Source organism: Patella vulgata, chromosome 4 (genome assembly GCF_932274485.2).
Source record: "Patella vulgata chromosome 4, xgPatVulg1.2, whole genome shotgun sequence".
Lineage (NCBI taxonomy): Eukaryota > Metazoa > Mollusca > Gastropoda > Patellidae > Patella > Patella vulgata.
This window is the reverse complement of record NC_065882.2, coordinates 27,743,621-27,769,228: the sequence shown is the minus strand read 5'-3', so window position 1 is coordinate 27,769,228 and position 25,608 is coordinate 27,743,621. Positions and strand designations below refer to the sequence as shown.

At 36.1% G+C, this 25,608-nt stretch overlaps 1 protein-coding gene across 1 annotated transcript in view; it reads left to right on the top strand.

Annotated features, from left to right (window-relative positions):
- LOC126819637 (uncharacterized) overlaps nt 1-25,608 on the top strand; it is a 123,558-nt gene that overhangs the window by 81,625 nt on the left and 16,325 nt on the right. The window contains exons 4-12 of the mRNA XM_056100401.1: nt 7,052-7,118; nt 7,475-7,577; nt 17,379-17,509; nt 19,605-19,809; nt 20,095-20,264; nt 20,756-22,976; nt 23,215-23,344; nt 23,630-23,834; nt 25,383-25,553. Of these exons, the coding sequence (XP_055956376.1) occupies nt 7,052-7,118; nt 7,475-7,577; nt 17,379-17,509; nt 19,605-19,809; nt 20,095-20,264; nt 20,756-22,976; nt 23,215-23,344; nt 23,630-23,834; nt 25,383-25,553 (3,403 nt within the window). The remainder of the gene's footprint in view (nt 1-7,051; nt 7,119-7,474; nt 7,578-17,378; nt 17,510-19,604; nt 19,810-20,094; nt 20,265-20,755; nt 22,977-23,214; nt 23,345-23,629; nt 23,835-25,382; nt 25,554-25,608) is intronic.

Genomic DNA, 25,608 nt, shown 5'->3' with positions numbered 1-25,608 from the left:
TGTGTATGAAATTTAGATGCATTATTTAAATTAGTAAAACGAAAAAGTCTGTCAAATTTCAACAATTTCTGTAGATTACTTCCAGAGTTGCGACCTTTGTTTCAGTATGTAGAACCTTGTGAACCCTCAAATGGCAAAAATTATAATCTGATCTGTATGGAACTGTCTCGTAAAGACCCCCAATTACCTACAAAGAAATAAATATGCGACAACCCTTGTCGACCCCCTCGGACGATTTAGCTGATGTGGGCGTATGTTTCGTTACCTGGCAACCTATCTTTCTAGTTTAGTGGTAGAATTTTTTCTGATTCGTGGAAGTATCTTGGATAGATTGTAAACGGTGGATTTTCCTTTGTCAGCAGGTATTATAGTTATGGTCCGGTCTTTCTTAAAATCTTGTATGGCTCTTCGTTGTTCTTTATTGGTGTTATTCTGGGTTGATTTTTTTTTTGCCGCTTTTTTAGTTTGTAATTAACTTGGCCATAAGACCTATGTTGTTACAGTACAAAGTGAGTTGTTAATTGGTAAAGCTAGGTTCCGACAATCACGATTTGCGCTACGATTGAATTCGTGATTTCAATCGTGGAGTAATCGTGGTTATCCTATCTAATCAGGTCTTGTCATATATTGAGGTCAGTCGTAGCAATGTTTGATAAGATCTGATAGGATCATCACGATTATATAGTTTTAAAAGATAATCTACGGATATTTTAATTTTTTTTTAGATGATGATAAACAGACACAACTTTTAAATGCTGCAGCTCTGTGGCAAAGGCGCACATAAACAAACAAAAAATGTGCTTTTATATAATAAGTTAGTTTATAATAACCGACTTACTGTTTTGTCTTTGAAGTAATCAATTAAAAATAAATAATCTGTCCTTACATTGGTTACTTTACGCCGGCAGGGGAATAAAAATTGAAAAGGGGAGGGGGGGGGGGGGAGGGGATACAGTGTCGCGTACACAGGATTTGGTTACGTTTACATTTAACGGTGTTAACATAACACTTACTACTATATACTTTATATATATGTGTGTGTACATACCGCACTAATGATCAAATTAACAAGCTTATTTTAGAAATTTAACTAAATGTTGCCAAAATCTAAGCAACATTATGACTCGAAGTGATACATTTATAGGTTCCCTTGACGATAATAAATACGTCTCTCACGGCTATCTCCTACAACATAACAATTATACCCTGTAAAATACGAGATCGGTGGCTTTAAAAAAGGCAAGTAATACAATATTAAAAAAATTACCACTTACTATAGTGGTATTAACTTCTCCCTGTGTGAAGTCATCTTGAATTTATCGGAAGACAAGGATAATGTCGTTGACATAAACTTGTTAGCTAAAAAAGAGTTACTTTTCCGTTCTCTTTTATGTAATGTTTGTATCAAACTAGCCGTATTTTATTTTCTTTTACACGAACTTTGAATCTCCGATTGACATTTTAACAATTGTTTTTTTTTTACAAAATTTAATGTGATTTTGTTAGCCAGTTCTTGGGTGACAAATATTCAACATCGTGGTGGTTCTAATTTTTTTTCTACTGCTGCATTAAGAAAAGCAATAAACATGTTATCAACTAGAACAGATTAAGAGGCTTTTTCTTCCCTGCACGAGACATTTTTTTTTCTATCTTTGGTTCTGTTTCCGCTGTTTCTGGCTAGAATTGTGAAATCTAATAAGAAATAGGTTAGGATGGTACACGTTTGGCGGAAACAGGCACCAGTGAACAACTGCACACGTTTGCCCTGATAGGAAAGGCTTTTAAAGAAACAACTTTACACACTGATAATGTTGAATTTGACTATTTTATTGGAAGGGCTGTTATTTTGGCTCGAATAACAGTTGCCTATAGCCAAAGTTCTAGTATCTAATGAAAGAATTCCTGACATTAGAAATTCGAAGAATAGTCCGAAAAGCCACTTGACTGCAATTTTTTTCACTTCTTTCATCACATATGGACATATATTAAATACGATTAAATTTTGTAAGTATCGGTGTAATCTGGGTAATCTATCTACGAGAGATTAAACACTATTGCATTCCTTAACTGATCGTTTTCCGGATATTTCATACGATTTCGGAATACAAAGACTCATCCATCATCCGCGATCATACGCTATCTGATTGATTGAAAAGGTTACAAAATTCAACCATCAATGTACAGACAATACTAGCCTATTTAACCAAACGCACCAAAGGGAAGGGAAAGTAAGCCGAACTCTGGTTTATCCAATGCTTGTCTGGTGAACTACGAGGTGCCATATACGTCTGTCGGACCTCAGTAGACTACTTGATAACTAGCTCTTGTACTACACTGTTAGCTTGGGTTTTTAATGTATACACACAACTTTTGTTGTATATTGTCACTTATTTAAAATAAAAACTGAAGCCGAAACTGTAACTTTAAAATGTGAATAAAAAGATAAATGCGTAGGTTGATAGTTCTATCAACCCTTTCTAATTGTTGCTATGTTCATTCTGGCAGCTGTTCTACTATGTCTGTCTGTCGTCTGCAATCAAATTGATTTAATGAATTTGGATCTTTACACTTTATCTCACTAACATCTGCATGAGTTATTTCCCTAAAATTACGTCTTAGTTTACAAATTTTATCACAGTCACGTAGATGTGTAAATAATTTACTTATGAATCACGTATCACAGTTCAATTATTACAAACATAAACTACGGTTCACACACAAGATATAAATAGTAATAAAATGCCAAATTGTCGCCTAGTGTTTATTACAGTCTCATGAATCATTATATATAATTTTCTTACAAAAAGTACGGTAACCAATACTCTCTGGATGCTACTACACTGAACGCCGCACGCCGCATGTGTGTCTTGAAAATGCCTTATTTTCAATGAGTTTTCACTTGAATTCAATGTACTCAATTGAGTAGCTAATGTCAATTGATGTCGGTGGTAGATAGAGACTATCTTGTATCCATTGTCACCAACAGCCATTATCAATTACTGGAAACAACCATTTAACAATAATTTCTAATACCCCCCCCCCCCCCCCACTAGAAATTGCAACTTTGTGATATTATCAAAGACAGTCTCGTTTTGATAGTGGTTTATGGCCATGTGTTATAAAATAATAACCACACGATTACGTTGACAATACCTTTAGAAATTAAACTTGAGTAAAGTTTCCAAGTAGTACTGAACAGACAGTTTCAGTATTTTTCTAAGACAGAAGATTTAAAGCGATTCAGTGATTCATCACCTTAGATTATTTTGTCAATCTGTAGCACGTCTGGATGTTTAAAAGAAGAGAATAAATTAAATTAAAATTATATTTTAAAAGGCATGTGTTTGAAGTCAAGTCTGTAAACATTATATTATTTACCACATGCCAGTGAATTCGTACAGCCTGTTCACAAAACAGACAGCCATTATAAACTATTGTTTTGCAATCTCATGCCCGAGCATCACATAATTATCTATAGTGTAGGCCAGAATGAACAATTAGTCCAGTGGAGGGAGATGTGTTGAAATTTTTCAGTTTGTGTTTAAATGTGAAACTAAAGGGTTAAATGATCACCTGATCTTGAAGAAAACTCTCAGAGAATCAGATGATGACGTCATATTTTCGTGCATTATACATTGAGCTGGTTGGGTACATAACACTTATTGAAAGAACGATGAAGATGATGAACCTTCCTTTAAAAAGAATATACAATCATAATCTTCCCACTTTAACGTCTTACCTTACCAATAGCATTGTAATACAAGTGTGATTAAACGAAAATGAACAAATCTTAAACGTATAGACGGTATCAGAAGGTTCAGCTAACGCCAACAATGGTCTTACGTGTCGAGGAACAAGGTGTGCTACTCCGCATTGCTAAAGACCCCTATGCGCAAGCGAATTATTGAAATAAAATTGAACCATGTGTTAGTCCCGAAATGACCTAGTTTGTGTCGAGTGGACGTTAAACCCCATTTCTCTCTCTTTCTATGTCGAGTGGTCAATCGTCGATCAGCCATCACCATGTCATGCACCCGGGTAGTTTTCTTGAATGGTTGCTGTTGATCACCTTCCAGGACGCGGGTCATCGTCAAGGCTCTCTCTGTCACGCTTAAATTCGGCAGCCCACTTATTTACTGTGGAAAAGGAAGGGGCATCATTCCCCATATTGGAGACAATGTCGGCCTGTATACTGGATCTGTGTTGGGGTTAGTCATTTCAGTTGCAGGTACTTAATGACAGCCCTATAGCCAGTTTTGTCCTTTGCTGGTGATTTCAATGGGTAGGTTCACAAGATGGTCTGGTACAAAGACAATAATAACACTACAGGTGTAGTTCTTATGTCTATGATGCATTCAATGATTTTACTTTGGTTTCAATCTGGCCGCACAAGACCAATCTGGCCTCACTTCATAAATACACTGACTGCCTCATGTTCAGATGTTGTAGTGAAACTTGGAGGACATCTGTTATGGGCCATTTCGTACCCAGTGGGGTGTACTTTTTCATTTAAAATTAGTTTCAACTGGTACCTCCAAGTTTCATTGCAACACTTTAACACGATGCAGTCAGTGTATTTATGAACCGAGTGCACAAATTGGTCTTGTGAGGCCAGATTTCCTACGGTTACCCTATTTCAGAAATACTTCCATGAGGGTTACTCTAGCCAAATACCATACACACGGCACCTACATTCACATTGAATGCGAATCAAGGGGAAAATTGTTTCAAAACTTCTCAGTATAACCTTTTTGAAATTTTGGGTGTCAGTTTGGACTAACCCAGGGCCAGAAACATCTGTTATGGGCCACTTCGTACTCAGTGGGGTGTAGTCTTTCATTTAAAGTTGGTTTCGACCGGTACCTAGAATATGAGTTTAACCCATGTTTGCTCCCCTCGGCTTTGGGGTGTCAGTTTGAGCCATTCCGGGGCCTAATCGTCTGTTATGGACAATTTCGTACTCGGCGGGATATACTCTTTCATTTAAAATTAATCTCAACTGGTACCTCGAATGTATGAATATAACCTTTTTCTTTAAGCCCCAGGGGTTCATATTTAGGGTGTCAGTGTGGGCCACCCCAGGGCCAAAATCGTCTGTTATGGGCAATTTCGTAATCAGTGAGATGTACTCTTTCATTTAAAATTGGTTTTGACCGGTACCTCGAATGTATGAGTATACCCCATTTTTGGCCCCCTTCACCTTTGAGGTGTCAGTCTGGGCCATCCCAGGGGTCTAATCGTCTGTTATGGGCAATTTCGTACTCAGCGGGGTATACACTTTCATTTAAAATTATTTTCAACTGGTACCTCGAATGTATGAATACAGACTTTTTTCAAGCCATCTGGAGTCCATATTTAGGGTGTCAGTTTGGGCCATCCCAGGGCCCAAATCGTATGTTAAGGGCAATTTTGAACTAAGTGAAATGTACTCTTATATTTAAAATTGGTTTCAACCGGTACCTCGAATGTATGAGTTTAACCCATTTTGGGGGTCATTCTAGGGGTCACCAGGGCCACACCCAGGAACTGGACCCCGACAGACGCCCATTTCTGTACATCCCAGGTTAGTATGTAGATGACTATGTGGTCATATATTGGTACCTCGTTCGTCCAGGTTCGACCAATCCCCGGTTGTACGTGACAAGGAGTAGGGTCGCCTGTCCAACCTCGTGGGTTTTCTCCGGGTCCTCCGGTTTCCTCCCACTGCTAAAGACCCCTACGCGCAAGCGAATTATTGAAATAAAATTAAACCATATGTTAGTCCCGAAATGACCTAGTTTGTGTCGAGTGGACGTTAAACCCCATCTCTCTCTCTCTCTCTCTCTCTCTCTCGGTTCGACCCTCTGGGCTCCCGGTCTATATCGTGAATAAAATTCAACACCAAGGGCGTCACTTTACTGAGGGAGCATAAGTGTGCCAAATATAAATACCGGAAATCCATACACAGTAGATATAGACAGAGCTTTTTTGCATTAATCAAGATATAGGTACTTCGGCATGAAGAAACGCGGTTATAAATCTGTAAACTGCCAGTGCAAGGCTTTTAAGGCATTTCTTATTTACCAATACAATTTATATATTCATACGTACAATTTCTTGGCAGAAAACAAACACAGCGGAATTTTACCTTTCCTGTAATTTACAAGATTAATTTTTTGGGAAGGATTCAGCCAATATATTAAGAAACATTACACAGTATTAAATATGTTCCTTTATTGAGTAAATGTGTATAATAGTGTATATAAAGTTTTGTAAAATAAGGAAGTCTGTAATGGATATACTAGTGTATAGAAAGGTTTGTAATATAAGTAAGTCTGTGTTGATGTTGATAAAGAGGTGTCAACACGTTGTAATAGTTTGAATTAATGATTCATACCCCTTACAATCTGGGGTCGTCATCATCGCCCTCTGCTTACTGTAACATAACCTCTTAAATTACAGTCTGTAAAATACATTAAACATTTTCTCATGGGTTCTATAAGCTATCTTATTTAATGTACAAAATACTATGTTTTCTTAAAATCTTTTTCGAAAATTTTAATAGGTTGTTCAGTATATCGAATTGAACAGGCCAGTTAAGATAACAATGGGTTAGAAGCGACATTTAAATGTACCTGTATTATAGAATCTGTATAATCTCTTATATCTTTAGTAAGAAGACGTCAGGCCTCATTTAATATAATTATTGAACCCCAATTTTAATATTGTATATTGTCGCTCTGTTCACATTTCTTGTATTTAAACGCTCCATGGGTCAGAGCTTACACGAAATCTATTATTCCAACGTGCTACGTACGTGTAAGTTGGCAAATCGCAAGAAGGAAATTTAAAGCTGTACGTCTATTTACGTGGAGTCATTTCCCTTGTCACCAACACATTATAAAAGATCTGTAAGTCTTATTTTTTTTTAGATTTATTCTCCAACTTTCTGGAATCGTTCGACTAGTTATTAAGATGAACCATATTGAAATTCGGTGGGCATTATTGACGGATATTCTGAAATGAACATAAGTTATCAAATAATTATCCTTAAACTTGTCTGTCATTTCAGATCGAGAGTAGATAAATCATTAATTTGTGATGGCCCTAAACATGAAATAGTTGTCTGTAATACACAGGTAGGATATACCTATATTTATTATGTACTGTCTTAATAATGTCTGTGCTAGATTTGCGTGCTTGTAAATCTATATTTTCAATATCATGCAATTTAACTAAATTCGAGTGTGTTTGCCTCCTGGCATTCATGAATTAGGTGATCTTAAAGTTGTATAAAACGGCTTAAGGAGACGGAGCACACAGACCCTTCTTGTAAGATCATAATAACAATGTCAGTTTTCCCGATGTTACGTTTTACCAGAAACACTAGATAGTACATGTAGTGGGTGCGTCACTTGTACACCATCTAAACTCTTCTTGGGTGGGAAAAAATCAACACAGCCGTACATTAAGTTTTGTGGTTTTCTATTTTTAGAAATGTCCGGTTTCTATACTGGGCATTAGAGAAGAACAATGTGCCAGTTATAACCACAAAATATTCTCTGGGAAAAACTATATATGGAAACCCTTCATCAATCGTAAGTATATAAACATATGAATTAAATCACAGATCTGACCGTCGCTGGACGTTCAGTATCTTCAGCAAGGGCAGTTTTCTGATCAATGGAAATTGGTACTATTAAATTGAAAGCAAATCAAATTGAAAATCAACGCACCTGTTCCTATCAGATACTAATATCTTCTAAAAATCACTTAAATCGACAGATGGCAAATTAATGGATATTGCAGTTGTCGTGTACTGTGTACGTTATTTTGAAATTCTATAGACTACATTTTATTTGTCGATGCTGATAAAACTGTTATTGTAGTCTACCGTGATATACCAACCATCTCCAGGAATGGTCAAATGTCAGAAATCTTAGGGCATATATCCACCTGCCACTATCAAGAGGTTTTTCAAACACCATGATCTGGATTGCTTACAGCCATCTATGAGGGCATGTGGCATGTATTTACATAATCTTAAAGATTTTATTGTATTATTTAACGCGACTCATTAAACCTTACAGTAGTTTGAAACGAAAAGAAACGGAAGGAAAGTAAGTCTGCATTTTACTTTGAGACTAGGATTCGGTATTTTTTATTTATATATTTATATGATCACGTTTCAGTGCCCAGAAAATCACCGAATTACAACTTCCAATGCTATTATGTGCAAATGTATAGACTAGATATTTTTTCCTTTATAAAATCCGAAGGCGCCATCCTCTATAAACCAGAACTGGACTTGAAATATGCCATAGGTTCATCTTGGCCCAAGCTAAGAACCTATTCGAGATTATCAAATTCAGGGGCAAAAAACTTTTGTACGAGATTTTCCATGATACAGACGTCTGTGATATTTTCCATGATATAGACGTCTGTGATATTTTCCGGTCTTGATCACTATGCGCGACTCAATATCTTACCGCTACTTTGTTATAACGATAAAATATATTTACCCTGTGACGACTTTCATCGTGTGTAAAAATTAGTATTTATGTTCGTGTGAAAATAAAAGATAGATAACTGCTATTAAATCTTGTAGTTTACAATTGAGCCAACACAATACAAAATAACGGTACTGTTGTATGTCTTATCCTGTAATGTTGAATTCAGAGTACATAAATGATAATTTAAAGATAGGTTCCTAGAAAAGTATTTATCGGGTGGTTATTTCCAATAAAAGTATGGCAATTTTGGTATATGTGGAAAGTAGAAATATCCAATCTTACTTGAAAAATACTGGATTCCCTGAAAAACACTCACGTGACGTCAAAGGTTGCACGCGGAGATTGAGCACTTGATGTACATGTTGATAAACTTTATGAAGAGTTAGACGTACAACACTTTCTGAGGTAAAAATCACGGAAAAAGACGCGGGCAGTGGATAATCCGAGAATTTATTTAGGCTTCGATATTTGTAATAAATAGTCGGCGATTAAAGACAACATCGTCTTGTGTATGCAACGAATTCACCTCCGACTTCGCTTGAAAGAGCTGATCATTTTTTAAAAATAGGTAGGCCTAGATCATGAGGCCTAATATTTAAACTTTACAAATCTTCACAAAATGCAAAATCTTCATGAGGCCTAGTATTATTTTATTTTTAAAAATCTTCGGAAAATGCTGCGAGATCGGTCTGTCAAGACCTAAAACCATAAAATCCCAAAAATTACTAAATTATACTGAATATAGGCCTAAGTAAAATTAAATATTTTAATATTCGACCATATTCTTTATTTGATATTCTTGAATCAGAACACCTTCCACGTGTGCTACGGCCGTCTTTCGCCCATCCTCTCTGCGCTAAAAACTTGAATATTTCCCCACCGTCATATTATAATCCATCAATCTGCTGAAATAAGACACATGGTAAACTTGTAAAGTTTTTAACTTGTCGAAAAATTCAAGGGCGATCTTCATACATGAGCGTACGTAGTCAGGTTTTTTAGGGTTTTTTTTCTTTTAAAACAACAGTTGGCATTGTTGGTACTTGGGATTACAACCCATGTGAATAATTCTTTAATTTACATAACTGTCAAGACATTAAAATGTAAATGTCACGCAGCACTAAATGTGAAGGCGGGGGAATAATGTACCAGTAATGGGGTTTGTTTGTAAACAAATCTAACCCAGACCGCTACCTGTCGCAAAAGGCTCAAACTGTGAAACCAAGGCTTGGGCTCCTATTTCGAGATTAATATGAAATATTTTATTAACATATATGTTTAAATAATTGATTTACATACATTGATAAACAAACTAAAATATCAGTTATTTTTCTTTTGTAAAATGAAAGTAATTGGTGCCAAGAACGCTTCATTGATTCCCACTCAATGCCTTGCGAAGCATCGTATTTTTTCCGCCATTTCTCGATGCATGTCACCGGAAGTAGATTACCTAAGAAATCGTCGAGAGACTTAGCGGCCCTATTCTCCTCCGAGGGAGATAGAGGTAAGTCACGTGACACAAACATGACATCTTTTGATGGATTTTTTTATAGCCAGTGTATTCCCTGGCAATTGCAATGTTTTGAGATGGATTTGAAGCACAATTATGACAAATTAAGAATGGGTTCGCGAGAGAATCATGCAAAATTTAAAAAAAACGGCACAAGCGGTGTCGAGCGATTTTGACCAAACTTTGCAGATTTGGTCATTAGGTACCCCGTATACACTACACGAAATATGAGGGTCACCAACCTTGTAGTTACGGAGAACCAGCTATGGCCATTTTAGGGTTAAAAAACCGTCATTATTTTTAAAAAATAACCCCTAAATTCAAATATTTCCCATAAATTGTCTATTGATTTTTTAATTTTTTTAATTATTTTTTATGAATGATCATGTCTACTACTTCAATATATATGACTATTGAATTTTTCCGAAACCATTTGAGGCTATGAGGAATTTATTTTGAGACGTAGTTTTTGCTATATGCTAAAACATAAAAATTTCATGATGCTATATCTCACCCACTGCGGGACTGGGGACAATTCTATTAATAATGGAAGTTGAGGACTACTAATACTAATATTTGGTTTTGACAAAATGACTGGCACGGATTTCTTTCATATTTAATTTGATGGTCGAACTTGAAGAAAATGACTTCATTTTTTACATCATTTTTCCAATAAAATCATTCATTGCCTGTATTATTAGGCCTGATAATGCCCCATGCAACCGCCTTCCAGCAACCATCTGTAGGGTCGGTACAGAAGGTTCGGGAGTTCCACAAGGATCAGTCCTTGGACCTGTCCTTTCTGTAATGTTTACTAAGAAGTTGGACAACTAATCGATAATCATGGTTTCTAGGACGACATTCTTATGCAGATGATACACAGGTGATCGCAAGTTATTCCCTTTCAAAAACTGTTTCATTCCCTAATTATTCTGACATCAAATTGTGTACACATGACATTAAAGATAGGATGAAAAGAAATATGTTGAAATTAAATTTATTAAGTAAATCAGAATGACGTGGTCAAAATACACATCTGAAAAATACAAGTTCAAATGATGTGGTTGTATGAGATGCAATATTTGTACCATGAGACACTGTGAAAAGGTTAGGTTTCCTTTTGGGGTCCAATATGAGCATGGATAAACACATTAGTGAAATTTGTCGAAACTGTTATCTTTGGTCCAGGAACATTGGTCATATAAACACTTTATTAGCCAGGAAGCAGCTGCTACACTTATACGTTCTTTGGTATTCCCAAGGATTTACTACTGTAAATTGTTAGTAGTAACATCTAGTGCCAATATTATAAAAAATCAACTTGTTGAAAATACCGCAGTTCGAATTCTTACCAGATCATCAAAACACTCTTATATTACTCCTGTTCTGAAATCAATCTATTGGCTGCCAATCATCTTCAAAAGTCTGTCTTTGACGTATCAGTGTGTGAATGGTTTAGCTCAAATATACTTATCTAACTTTATGCACATACAAGTTCCCTCGAGTAACCTCCGGCCGAACACATTCATCAGTTTTCTTGCTCAAAGTGAAAATTAATATCATTTGGATACGGATCGTGCTCAGTGAATGCGTCTAAACTGCGTAACAATCTTCCAGAGATCATTAAATCATCTCAAACCCTTTCTTGTTTTACATCAAGACTTATCAAGATTAATTAAATTAATTTAATTGTATGCGCAGTGGACATGATTCTGTACATGGAGTACGTGCGCTATATAAATGTACATATTAATATTATTATTATTATTATTATTATTCGTCAGGCCGAAGTTAGATTTGCACTCCAGCATCCAAGATGGCGGATGAAATCAGCTGTTAATTTTTCCATCCATTGCACAAATAAAATGCGGTTTAGTAGCCAGTTATCCGAAAGAAACTACAATAGCATATCCCTGAAGCAATAGCCAGAGAAATGCCGCTCTGGCCATTGCTGGATTGACCTCTGATACTTACATTTTTAAGGGAGTGTGTCTATTCTTCCCGTTTAATCAAATCGCTCCTAAGTAAAGTCTTTCGTTTAATCTGGGGTTTTCCCTAAAACTTTGGACAGTGATTTAAGGTATTAAAAACAGTGAAAGTATTGTTCGTCTCCAAACAGTATTGTTTACATTGTAGCCACGTTGATAGCCTCGTGTGTCACGCAATTAGTTTTTCTGCAATATTCTGCTATGCACTGGTTATTGAATCATGACGTAACGTTATGTTAACATATTTGAAACTCTGTTTAAACCAGAATGATATTGTTACGCGGTTAGGTATTGTTTGTTAATCGGACTATTGACCAATCATAATTTGGAACAGAAATTTGCTTTCACTACGGCAGTGTTGAGTGGGATTAGGTCTAATCAAACGAAACACTGTGGGGAGTATGCTACAATAGTGACCTTACGCTCATATACAATTTGTTTTTTGTCTTTTTGAAATATCGCTTGATTCGTTTGTCAAGTATAGACAGATGTATATGACTAGTACACTATTTAGTTTTTACGATTTGCTGTTCAAACATTCATCATCCTTCTACTAGATCATGAGATTATATTGCCGAATTAATAAAGTGTTGAAAAATAGTCTAGAGAGATTAATTGTATTTACCAAGAACAGCTCTTTATTTTTGGCATTTACTACAGTAAAGTAAGCTTTTCAAACTTCATCGTTTTTTCGTGATTAGATACTTGTTGGATAGATAGATAGATAGATAGATAGATAGATAGTGCTAGATAGATAGATAGATAGCGCTAGATAGATAGAAATAAGTAATTGTAGTTTTGATAATGGAACATTTTTTAAACTTGAATTTTTTGATGAAAGTATATAATCTGCGTTTATATTTATTTGTTTATTTCTATTTTTATTATGGCTTGCTGTTGATGGAACTGGAAACCGCGTTAGTTTGGTTTCAAGTGCCATGTTACACTTTTCAGTGTATAAATAAAGCGGTTTATGTTTCTTCATTTTTGTTGAAAATCGTTATTTTTGTACAAAAATGGAAATTATTTACTACTAAACGGGTCGAGTGCCACCCAATTTTTTTCCTGATCTTAATACTATAGACCATTGCCTTTTCAGTCAGCATTCCAAAAAAATACTTAAACCCGCAGTGGGTGAGATATAGATAGAATAACCTATAACGTTTTTTAGGACTTCGAATTCTGTCTTATGGTTTGGATTGTTCGTACTTGGTTTTATTTTATTTATGACATACCTAAATTGAGCTATTTTGGTACCTTGCAGCAATAAGTCCCTGTACCAAAAACCGCTCCATGAAAATCCATCAAACTTTCAAAATGTTTTCATGCTAACCATATCTGCTACGCTATAAAGTTTCATTAATCTACTCGCCGTAGTTTAGTTGTACGAAATAATTGAAAAGTGGTCTGAAAATGATGATTTTTTGGCTTTTTTCGGTCTTAAAATTTCGAATTTTTTTCTACGCTCTAAAAATGGTTCGATTGATCTAAAATTGTGGCAGTGGAGTTTGGAGGGGTTACCCATCATACATAAAAAAAATGGTGAAAATCGGTCACCCACCATGTGCCGGTCCCTGCATGGTTCTCTCGCAAACGCATTCTTAATTAGTTTGAATATGTTTTTAGTCCAAATATATCATCAAATCACCCAGTTTGTACCCGGGAATGTATCTTTAAGAGTACTGCAAATAATATCCAAATGTAACTACTTATAACATACCACTATTTGCACTAGTCAGTATATTATCTTTACATATGCCGTGGAATGTGTGACGGTAGGAATAGATTATATGGAAATATCACCAACCCACGATATTCAAGGTTTCACAATGATAACGATGGTGATCTTGTGGTTCACTGGATAATAACGCGGTGTCACGCGTTCTAACAAAAGGTAGACCAAGAACTGAAAGGTAAAATGATCCGGTTAATGTGCACGAGGTGTAATCTTGGGCACAGTCATGATTGGTGAACAAGCTATAGAGCATTTGAAGTCTTGAAAAAGACCTGCAATAGGCAGATTTGGCGCTTACATAATCCATCTTTAACCTACTGGGTTCTAATGCAAACTCAATTACCACATTACACTATCAAATATTTACAGTTGGCAAGTAATTGGCCATTAAATTGATATTGACTCGGAAAACGCTACATATACAGGGCAGAGAAGTTGCAAATACAATTAATTTTATTATGCAATCCACATTTGGAATACAATACACTTCAAATTGTATTAAACAAACCAAAACCAATAATGACAATCCTATGTTATATGTTATTAGCTAGATTAATTTAAAATAGAATGTTGATATCTGCCTGTTAATTTTAAACATTTATTAACAGTTAAACATAAACACTAAAGAAGTTTAAATATATAAATCAAACGCCCAAATGTTAAGTGTTAAGAAATAGTCTATTACATTTTCTGAAAGTGTCGAATGAAAAACAAAAAAACGATGCAAAAATTGGTTGACAGCAGTAGGTATTCCTGATATGGGAGTATCCGGTACATTTCTCAACTTATGCAAGCGGAAAGCGTCAAAATGATAGTGGTGAGCGTTCAAAACCCCGTTATACTTCTACAAAGGCCCCGATACGGAGTTTTAGATCATTGCAACGAACTGGGATAAATAATTCTAAGCTAATGTTAGCGAGCTGTATCCTGGTTACCCCATTCAATGTTAAGCTATGGGTAGAAATTCGACGTCACTGTTTGTATACGACGTCGCCCTTCAAAACACAACTTGTCGCCTTCTATGAATGGAATTCATAATTTATGCATTAGATTACGTCATACCCGTGGCTACTTTTAACGCATTTCTATTTGAATACAGTATGAAGGTTTAAGCTTTAAAGTCTCTAACTTAATATCATCCAAAGTCTTACACGTTGAAAACACGAATTATTTGTCAATACAAATCAACAAGGTAGGCTTCTGATATCCAATATTTAAAATAAAATAAATATTTTACCATTGGTACAGGAATCGTTTACCATAGTGTGTTTCAGTGTCATTTGCAACAAGTTACCAGAGGCTAGACATATTCCACAACTCATGTCAAACCGTGACGCCATGAAAGCATGCGCAATAGACTGGAATAACCAGACGCTTAAAATAGCGACTCGGTTCAGACTCATGCCACATTTCGCTGGAGATAACTGATTTGAAATTAGTCAAAACGGAAACAATTGAATGTAAATCAGTTTATATACAATCAGATTACATTATTATATGCGTTGTGACCCAATTGGGTCAATTTCCAGGTACCAAACATTAGCAATTTAGCTCCTTTAATATGTCAAACAAAGGTTTTGTTTTCAGATATACCTGTAACCGGCATTATACAAAAGCAATGTATGAAGCGTAATATACCCATGCTCACTATATAATAAGCACAGGTGGGAACTTTAAGACATCCTATTGACACGACACTCGCGCTGTATTGGTAATACCCCCCCTCCCCCCCGAACTAGCAATATATGACTTTCCGAATAAAACGACAAGTAGTATCAGGTGTTCTAGAAAGCGATTTATACTCTTGCCTGACACCTACATTGAAATAGGGCTATACTTTCATTTTGTCCGATGACAAATCAACGATAAGAATTCAAGAAATAGTACCAACTTATTTATGTTAGAACATATTATTTCAGGGTCGCAGGGGCGATTTTCATTAGTTGTTTTGATGTTGTTGCATTTGCTTGCTTGTTTGTTTGTTTTGTTATTTTATTGGTGTGTGGGGTGGTGGGATTTTCCCGATATACATATAATCCATATGTATAGTTTATTAACGGCGACGCGTGACGCAAAGGGTGGCGTGACTCGTGTTGAAGGGTGGCGTCGTGTTTAAAAGTGGTCTTGGTATTTTCCCTCGATACTTTATAGTAAAAAAAATGCGAGGGCGATGATGTTTTTAGCATCACGCGCTATATGGCTGGAATAGAACACCCTACGTATCATGTGATATTTTAAAACTACAAAATATCAAATAAACAAAAAGCTGAGTTACGGCTGGGACAAGTTAATACTTTTATATTGTCTGTCAGACGACCATCTCTTTTATCGATAATATTTTAATCCTTGAGCGGGATTTAGCAAACGATATAATAAACACAATAACATTATATGTAACACAATCATAAATTTTAAAGCGACGTTTCGTTGAGTATCCTCTCAACTGTAATATTGTTTCACCATTTTATATGTTTTACACAATATTTTATTCATAATGATCATCATTCATTCATGTCACATCGATACCCAAGTTGCAATTGACATGCTGCATTCTATTATTTTAACCTTTGAATACACAACTGTTGTATTGATAAGAAAGGTGTTCAATAAATGTAATTCAGCTTAAATACAATAATTATGAAGAAGTGGAGATGTTCTTTGAAATAAATGTTTATTTATTTTCTCAGTGAGGAGGGCAGTGAATCCATCTTCAGATCTGAGTTACATCTCAGGAAATGTAACTAGTGTAAGGGGGACTAGAGTTTAGTTTCAATATTGCGTTAATATTTCAATATTGCATAGACTGTACATAATGATAATAACATAGAACGTGCATATAATCACAAATGTAACACGTAATATCGAGCAACGGTAATAAAACGCCTTCATTAAATCTGACATTTGGTAGAAATCAACAGATATATACATAAATATATAAAATAAATTCTTAGAATAACACCAAATATCTTACATAACATGCATATTTCCTCTTTTCTAACACATATTATTACTAATGAGATAAGGTTGAAGTGTATCATGAGTTATTGATAGGTGATATTTGGTGTACAGAATATTATCAAAATATAACCAGGTAACATGTACTAGAGGTATGTTATTCATGTGTTGTATTGCAGATGGATGTACCCGCTTATGGCTAATATTTTTGGCTGCGAATGTTTTATGACAGCTGTTCTACTATAATTGTCCCTAGAATTGATCTTATGTTCTGAATGTTAGGGTCTAACATTGTAATGACATACAAATTGTATATATATGTATTATAACACTTATTAAACTGCAGGACAGGCAGAAACTTTTGATTTAAATCTATTCTAGATACCTTCTTGAGAATCAAAATTCACTAATTCGTGATAAATATTCGTCTTTCTTCCCCCTTATGATGTTTGTAAACGCATGTACAATACAATATAAACATGTGACGTCATTACGTAATTCATGGGTCAGCATTCGAATGTTCTTTTTGAACCGCAGATATAAAAAAAACCAAACAATAACAGTTCTACCCAGTATCCCCTTTTAACAACATTGGTCTAGAATACCGTTGGAAGCCGTTGGTATTATCTCGCACATTTTTTAATCCAATAAGTACGACATAATTATAATTTTGTTAATGTATGCAATGTTTATTTCAGCCATGGCACCATGTGAATTGACTTGTCGACCAGATGGACAGAGTTTTTATGCTCGTCTGTCTGAACGAGTTACCGATGGCACTGAATGTAGTTTAAAGAAACTAGCTGTTTGTATTCGTGGACAGTGTGTGGTTGGTATATATTTCAAACTATTAAATTTGGATAGGTCCTATAATTCTAATGCAAAATATAGCTTTTCTTGTCATGTATAGACTGATGGTTTGAACAACCAACAGTGTGCTGTGAGTGGAAATTTGAACAGACAGTGGTGTTTCCGTCTACTCTTCATCGAATTGCAACTCATTATTTTATGTGGACGCCAAAGAATACACGGCCGTGGGCCTCGATTTTTCGTCCCTGCGAAAGACTAAACACATTTTGCTTACCAGGCCTAAGAATTTTCTCGACCAGTACGAGGATCGAACCTGGAGACCCCCTGGTACGGTAGAGAGTCAGTACCATACAGACTCACGAATACGAACGAAATAACACTCTATCCCACCTAGCTCTGTTCTAGGGCTATATTTGAGTCCTTACCTTCTATTTTTCACCGTAATTCACCACACTCGACAAAAGTTTATAATAATCCAAAAGTATTTTCAAGTAGAATTTTGCGATTAAAAAAAGAAAAAAATCATGCGGCGCCGTGATGGCGGACCAAATTAAACGTATTTTGTTTATGATTCCTTTTCACGGACAAAGACGAATTACGGTGAAAAATAGAAGGCATGGTAGGGTCTATAGAGTGGTATTTTCATATTTTATCCTAATAGGAACTGTCAGAGGACTTTGTCCGTGAGAGACCGTTCCGAAAGGAACATACTCACACCATGCCCTCCACGCTCCCGGTGTGACAGTTTCAGATGGTTCCTGGTGTGTGATTACCGTTTGGCGCATGCGCAGTTGTAGGAGTCAACTCACACCGTTACAGTCGCGGTGTGCATTGACTCCTCGTGATAGGATTTCCCCTAAGATTTTCTTACGGTCAAATCAATATATAGACTATTATGTACCGATATTTACAGTATTACCACCAAGAGAGGATGCAAATTGACGATCTTTATTATTTAGTATATATACCCGTCCACAATGCGAACATTCTCTCTTGTATTTGGGCTGTCTACATGCATGTTTGAATGTATGGGACGGTATAATAAATGTTAAAGAAATCGGAATAAGAAATTCCATACTTTTATATTTGTGATAAATGAAGCCACGAAATATCAAAGGCCTTAATCTTCCTTTGGAGGTGAATTAATTGATAATTTCAAGCCAATCATCAATTTGTATGGTTTCCACTGATGATACGCGTGAAGAACCACTAATCACTAAAAAAAACAAAAAAAACAACGGCAACAAATCACGAACGAGAGAAGTATCAATTTCAAGCCAATCAACTTAGATCCGTTGATCGTGTAACTACTCATCACTAAAACAACAGCTAATCACGATAACAAGTATGTTTATTAATGACAAAACTCTAATCAAGTACATGATATACTTTTTCCTGTACTGACCAGGAACCAACTCGCACCGCAGGAACTAGATATAGTTTCGTTGTTAAGGCAAACATCAGTTTCGGACATGCGCAAGTGCCCAGGAGAAAACACACACCAGGAGTCAACTCAAACTATCACACCGGTACTACCAAAATGTTGGTCTTTTGTCATTTTCGTTAAGTATATCAAGACTACATTTCCTATCCCTTCCTATATAGCAGCAATATGAAAATATGGTAAAATACCACTCTTCACCACCTCTGTTCTCGGGCTATTTTGGAACTTTTATCTTCTATTTTTCACCGTGATTCTTTATTTTTCGTAAAAGGAATCATTTCTCAACATATCTGACACAAATTTATAACATTTCAACACTGCGCATGTTCGAGTCTCGTAATGGCGGATCAGTTCAAACGTATTTTGTGTATGTTTTTAATCGCAAAATTCTACTTGAAAATAGTGTTAAATTATCATAAATGTGTGTCAGCCGTGGCAAGCAATGATTCCTTTGGCAAACACAGATGAACCACGGTAAAAAATAGTCGATAAAGATTCCAAAATAGCATTAGACCAGAGGTGGGGATGAGCGATATTTTCATATTGCAGCTATATAGGACGGGATAGGAACTGTCAACGGACATCGATCGATCAGAGACAGTTTCTAAAGGAACTATATCAAGACATATGCTATGGGAAGAGTCACTGGTATTTAATTATATTATTCCAGGATGTTGGATGTGACGGAGTTGTTGGATCGCAGACTGGAGTTGACAAGTGTGGCGTATGCAAGGGGGATAACTCCAGTTGTCAAACTATATCTGGTATCTATACACAAAACGAAGTAGCCGTCGGTTACAATAAAATAATTGACATTCCTATTGGTAGTACAGACATTAACATAACGGAATTAAAAACATCTACAAATTATTTAGGTATGTTTCAATGTGCATGGTAATTTTTCATCGTGAGCACAAGGATTGGTAAAATAAACCTTCGTTTTTCACAATCGATGTCTTTAATTAGCAAAATGTATAATCAAAGCCTTTTAAAAGATTTTGTGAAGTAAACAACCTAAAAAAAAAACGGAATGAAATGTTGGTATGATTTTAATAAGACTGGCCAGTTACCCTAACCTGATCAGCCATTTAAAATTTAACGGACGAATTATTACCTGTACCATCATCCGGTAGCTTATTCCGATTTCTGTTGCTTTTAAGTTTTGAAAAATCAAGACGGATCTTACATCATAAACGGAAATTATAAGATAACGACATCTGGTGAATTTCACGCTGCTGGAACTACAATCAAATATTCTAAACGATCTAAGTCCTGTCGTGGAGAGTGCATTTATGCCGCTGGACCAACTAATGAAAACATACAGCTGCAGGTAACTGATAATTTGAGGTATACAGTTGTGGGGTGGTGATATGGTGGTGCTAGGAAGTATGGGTGTGTGTGTGTGTGTGTGTGTTAGTACGCTGGCGGGGGCGGTGCGTAGTATGTTTCGAGTACAAAAGGAACCAAACATCAAATTTAAAAGATACAGTGGACTGATGCGTGTCTTGTAGACCATACGATCTGTTATCTATGCAAATTTTGGGTTCGATGCTAATATTTGTACTTGACAAGAGTTGGGTCGCCTGCCTACTTTCGGGGATTTACACCGAATATTTTTTTTTAAATAAAAATAATATATCATATGATCACATGTTAGCCTCTCTAATAACCGTATGTTTTGAAATATATTTTCACAGATTTTGGCTTATCATAAAAATCCTGGAGTAATTACACTGAATATTTTTTAAATAAAAATAATATATCATATGATCATATGTTAGCCTCTCTAATAACCGTATGTTTTGAAATATATTTTCACAGATTTTGGCTTATCATAAAAATCCCGGAGTAATGTATAGTTTTAATGTACCAACTAATGTTAGTGATCCCTACTATAAAAGAATTTTGGAAAGACAAACGGGAGAGGTGGTTAATTTGAATAATAATGGCAAAATTGAAACTGGAGATACCAGTCCAACGTCTGTAACCAAACAACAACAACAACAAAAGCCACAACAACCCTCGCGGTTATTAGGCGTTGATAAAAATTCTAGACAAAGCGATCAGGGATCCGAGGAGTCAGTCAAAGAAGCTATGATTGATTCTAAGAGTTCGGAAGTAATAGACACTGTTGAGCTGGGAGCAAACTACAAAAACTCCATAATGGATGATAGTGAAGGATCTGACTATTTCCCCGATGGCGTAACGGGTTCACAAGCCGAGAGAACTCATTTGACTGAGCCCGGGGCTGCCCAAGAAACCGTGAGATCAGTAGGGGTAAAGACTCCGCCTTCAGCCCTCCGATCATACGATAAAAGTAGTTTTACAGTTAACCACAACAAGCCACAACACGATAGTGCTCATACAAGCTCTCGTTCATTCTCCAGAATAAGGCGCCCACTGTTTTCACAAAGCTTTACCTTCCGTGACAGATTCAGACCCCACGTTGATAACAGGAGACGTGAACATAGTCATAATCGCCATTCATCAGCAATAAACATACATGACACAGGGAGATTTAGAAATACAAACCAACATATCCAAGCAAACAGTGGTAGCTTTCCCAGTCGTCAACAAAATTACAATCAACAGCGTCAGAGTTACTACGATAGACGAACCCGCCGACCAACAGCTGCTCCGCAAAGACCATACTATCCCACCTCTGCTCAACGTCGCTACCCAACTCCAAGACCTCGGGTTTATCCTACAGATTCTCCAGTATCGAGGGACAGTGACGAAACCACACGATCGCAGGGGCGATATAATTATAACCTACATGGATATTTCCGAAAACCATACGATCGAGTGACAATTCACCCACCGTATAAACATACGGCCCTTCCTAAGGTTGACATTCGTTTAACATCAGGTCCAAATAGATACTTGTATAACACACCAACAACAAGCAAATACAGCGAGATAACGACTGGAACATTTCGACAAAATCCAGTTTATGAACGTAAGACAACAGAAAAACGACAATACATTGAAACAAGTACAACACCCACAACAATACCCACTCAACGTCCAATAGTTGTCCATTATCGTACACGAGCTTCTAAGACAACCGAAAGGACAACTTTACCCCCTACAAGTAGAAAACGTCCCAGCGACAGCGGTAGTTCAGAAGCAGTTGTTACATTGGGAGCCAATTCCAAATACCAAGCTGTGTTTGATTTGATGAGAAAACCGCCTCGAGAAAACCCACACCATCAAACAGTTTCTTCTGGTGATATGTTAACTGAGCGGAATAAGGATGAAGACGATACAAGTACTGCAAATAGTGGATATTCTGAAAATAATGAACAATTAGAAACCACAGAGGGCAATTTAAAGGACGATAATATGAATGTTGAAAATAATGAATACGGAAAAACTAGCCATGAAGATACCAAGCACAAAACTGAGGACGTGAGTATTCTTCAGACTAATCAGGATAAACTGAATATTGATGGAATCGATATGCAATTAAATAACAAAGAAAACATCGAGGAAGCCGACAATGGTTATACTGAAAGCGACAACAGTGACGAGGACTACTACGATGTTGAAGAATATGATGACGAGGACTATTATGATGAATCAGAGATTAACCATGAATATGATGTCGACAATGAAGAGGAAGTGGGAGAAAATAACGAAGGTTATGACAAAGTTATAAGCCCAAGTACTGTTCATGGCAGTAATTATGGACCGTTTGATCAAGCCATTGACCCTTTAAAACCAGGGCTCAAATACGATCAGCAGTACCTACAGACTGATCTTCATCAAGCAAATCCAAATCTAAGACAACCAATTATCCAACCCCCGCCACCACAATATGGCACTGTTATTCCCAGACACTCGGCTTATCAAGAATCCAGTAATGCAGCACTAACGGGGGCTAGTTCCTACTCAAGAAGCATCGTTCCGAACAGGATTGACATTCCAAATGCAGTTTCTGCCATTGCTTTACCAGACCGCCAAAATAACGAGATTCTTGGTAGTTTGTATGTGTGGCGAATGTCTGGATTTAGCGACTGTACCACAACTTGTGGCGGAGGTAAATGCTTTACATCGATATACATAAATTGTTCAACTTTTAAATTCAAAACAATGAGATCCTTTAATATAATACTTTTGCAGTTTCTAAAATATGTAAATAATTATACACAAATAGTTTATTGTATTTACCCATATATATGTCTCTTTTTATACATTACATCGGTTATAGATAATTTCAACTAAGATGATAATATGTAATAAAACATAAATTAAAAAGTATTATGCCTCGGTTCCAGGTCTACAACAAACTATAGTAGTATGTGTTGATACAAGGACTCAGGCTGTAGTGACCAATGAGAATTGTCAACAAGTAGAACGACCTGCAGCTAAAGCTGTCACGTGTAATAGTCGCCCATGTCCAGCCAGGTAAATAATGTTTCAGATTTTACAACCCGTAGAGGCCACCCTCTACATTAGTGAATGTTATATTATACTCTTTTGGATTCTGTTCTGTCTCAACTCATCTACGGAATAATGATAGAAGTAAGATTGTCCTTAACTGGACAAATACAGCGGACGTTACTTATGTTAAACCGAAACATTTTATTCCTACATTCTACAGTGTAAGATCTCATCCCCGATCAATGACCTTGTGGGCTTTAGAATACCAATTCTTTTAGGGAATAACATTCAAATATTTTTGTATTGAAGGTGGGAAATGAGTGAGTGGAGTTCCTGTTCAACAACTTGTGGATCTGGTATACAGTCTAGGACTGTTATTTGTATATCCCGGATTTCACCAACTGTAAACCTGACTATGTCAAATGATCGATGTGTCAACGAGCTTAAACCAGATGCCAAACAAACATGTGAAGTTGACGCTTGCTATACATGGAGTACTGGTAATTGGTCTCGAGTAAGTTGCCCAATGACAAAACTATTTGACCATTTAGGCCTTCCTATTTTAAATGTAATTTCTGACTTTGCATAAACTCCACAGAAGTGAAACAGTCAGTTTTCCAAGTGGCACCACAGCCACTAAACACCTCACCGGAACATTTTGTCCTGCAGGAAAACAAAAAAAACTCTGAAAGACCCAGTGTATCAAAAGGCTAATAGTTAATTTAATTGTTTAATTTATCACGTTAGATGCCATCGTGACCTCGACATTCGTGGATAAAAACGGGTTCTAATACCGAAGAAGATGACGTCTTGAATCAATATAATCTAATAGGGACCTTAGATGGCTGTAATTCATGCTAGGGCTGACTGGTGTTTTTTGATAAGACTATATTTGAATGTGTATGGACAAGCAAGTATTAGAAGGTATAAGGCTGATAGGAATATTTTATTCTTCTTTAAGCTATAATTATAATGCTTATCTATATTTAGTATTCTACTAATTATAATGCTTATCTATATTTGGTTTCTACCAATTACAATGCTTATATATACTCTTCAAAAAAAAGTAGGGGATATTCAGAAACAATACAAAACTGCGGAAATGCACTGCTGTTTTTATTAGGGGTAGCCAGTGTATGTTAATAACAGGCCAATTGCCTACACATGAACATAAACAGTTCATATAGGCGGCTTATCTGACGTCCCCATTTCACTCGCAAAGAGATACACTGTCAAAAGTGAAAATGGACGTTTTTGATTTTTGTCTTAATAATGAGTAATTGCTCCACCAATCCTCAGACATTCAGCAATTCGTCGTGGCGTGCTCCTAATCAACCGTCCAATCACGATTTGGGGCAATCTGACCCACTTCTCTTGCAGTGCCACGACCAATTCTTGCAGTGTTGTCGGTTGACGTTGACGTCGACGAACACGTCTCCCGATCAAATTAAACATAACACACTAAAGCAAAGATACGCTAAACAGTAAATCGTATGCAAGAACCGATAGGAAAGCAAACATGGATAGGATAAACCAGCAAGCGGCAGTTTTCATCAACCCTTCCTTGAAGTGTCAAATTTGACAATGAACCCCTCCCACGCGTATGGCGCTATTGTGTGTCGCACATGCAGCTCAGTGGTTCTGTTGGGGCGATAAGTTCTTCATCTGTGAATAAACTCTCAAAGCATGTCAAGTGTCCATGACTATTTATCATATCACAATCTGCATAGGTATTTACATTTCAATATACCCTACTTGAAGAGTATATATTTAGTGTTCTACTAATTATAATGAGTATACATATTTAATGTTACTAATAATAATGATTATCTATGTCTAATATGCTACTAATTATAATGATTATCTATGTCTAATATGCTACTAATTATAATGATTATATATATTTAGTGTTCTACTAATTATAATGCTTATCTATATTTATTTAGTTGCTAATTATTTATTTTGTTACTAATTATAATGATTATCTATATTTATTTTGTTACTAGTTATAGTGATTATCTATATTTAATGTTCTACCAATTATAATGATTTTCTATATTAGTGTTCTACTAATTGTGGTGAAGGTATGAGAAGAAGAGATGTGAGATGTAGTAATTATAATGGTCATACAGTAACTGATGATAGATGTACACAAATAAAACCAGATGTGGAAGAACTTTGTGATTTGGGTGCCTGTGGTAAAGGTTGGTTTTCTACTGAATGGCCGCAAGAGGTTGGTGTATATTTTATGCTACTAAATATAGATTGTACCGCACTACAAATCAAAG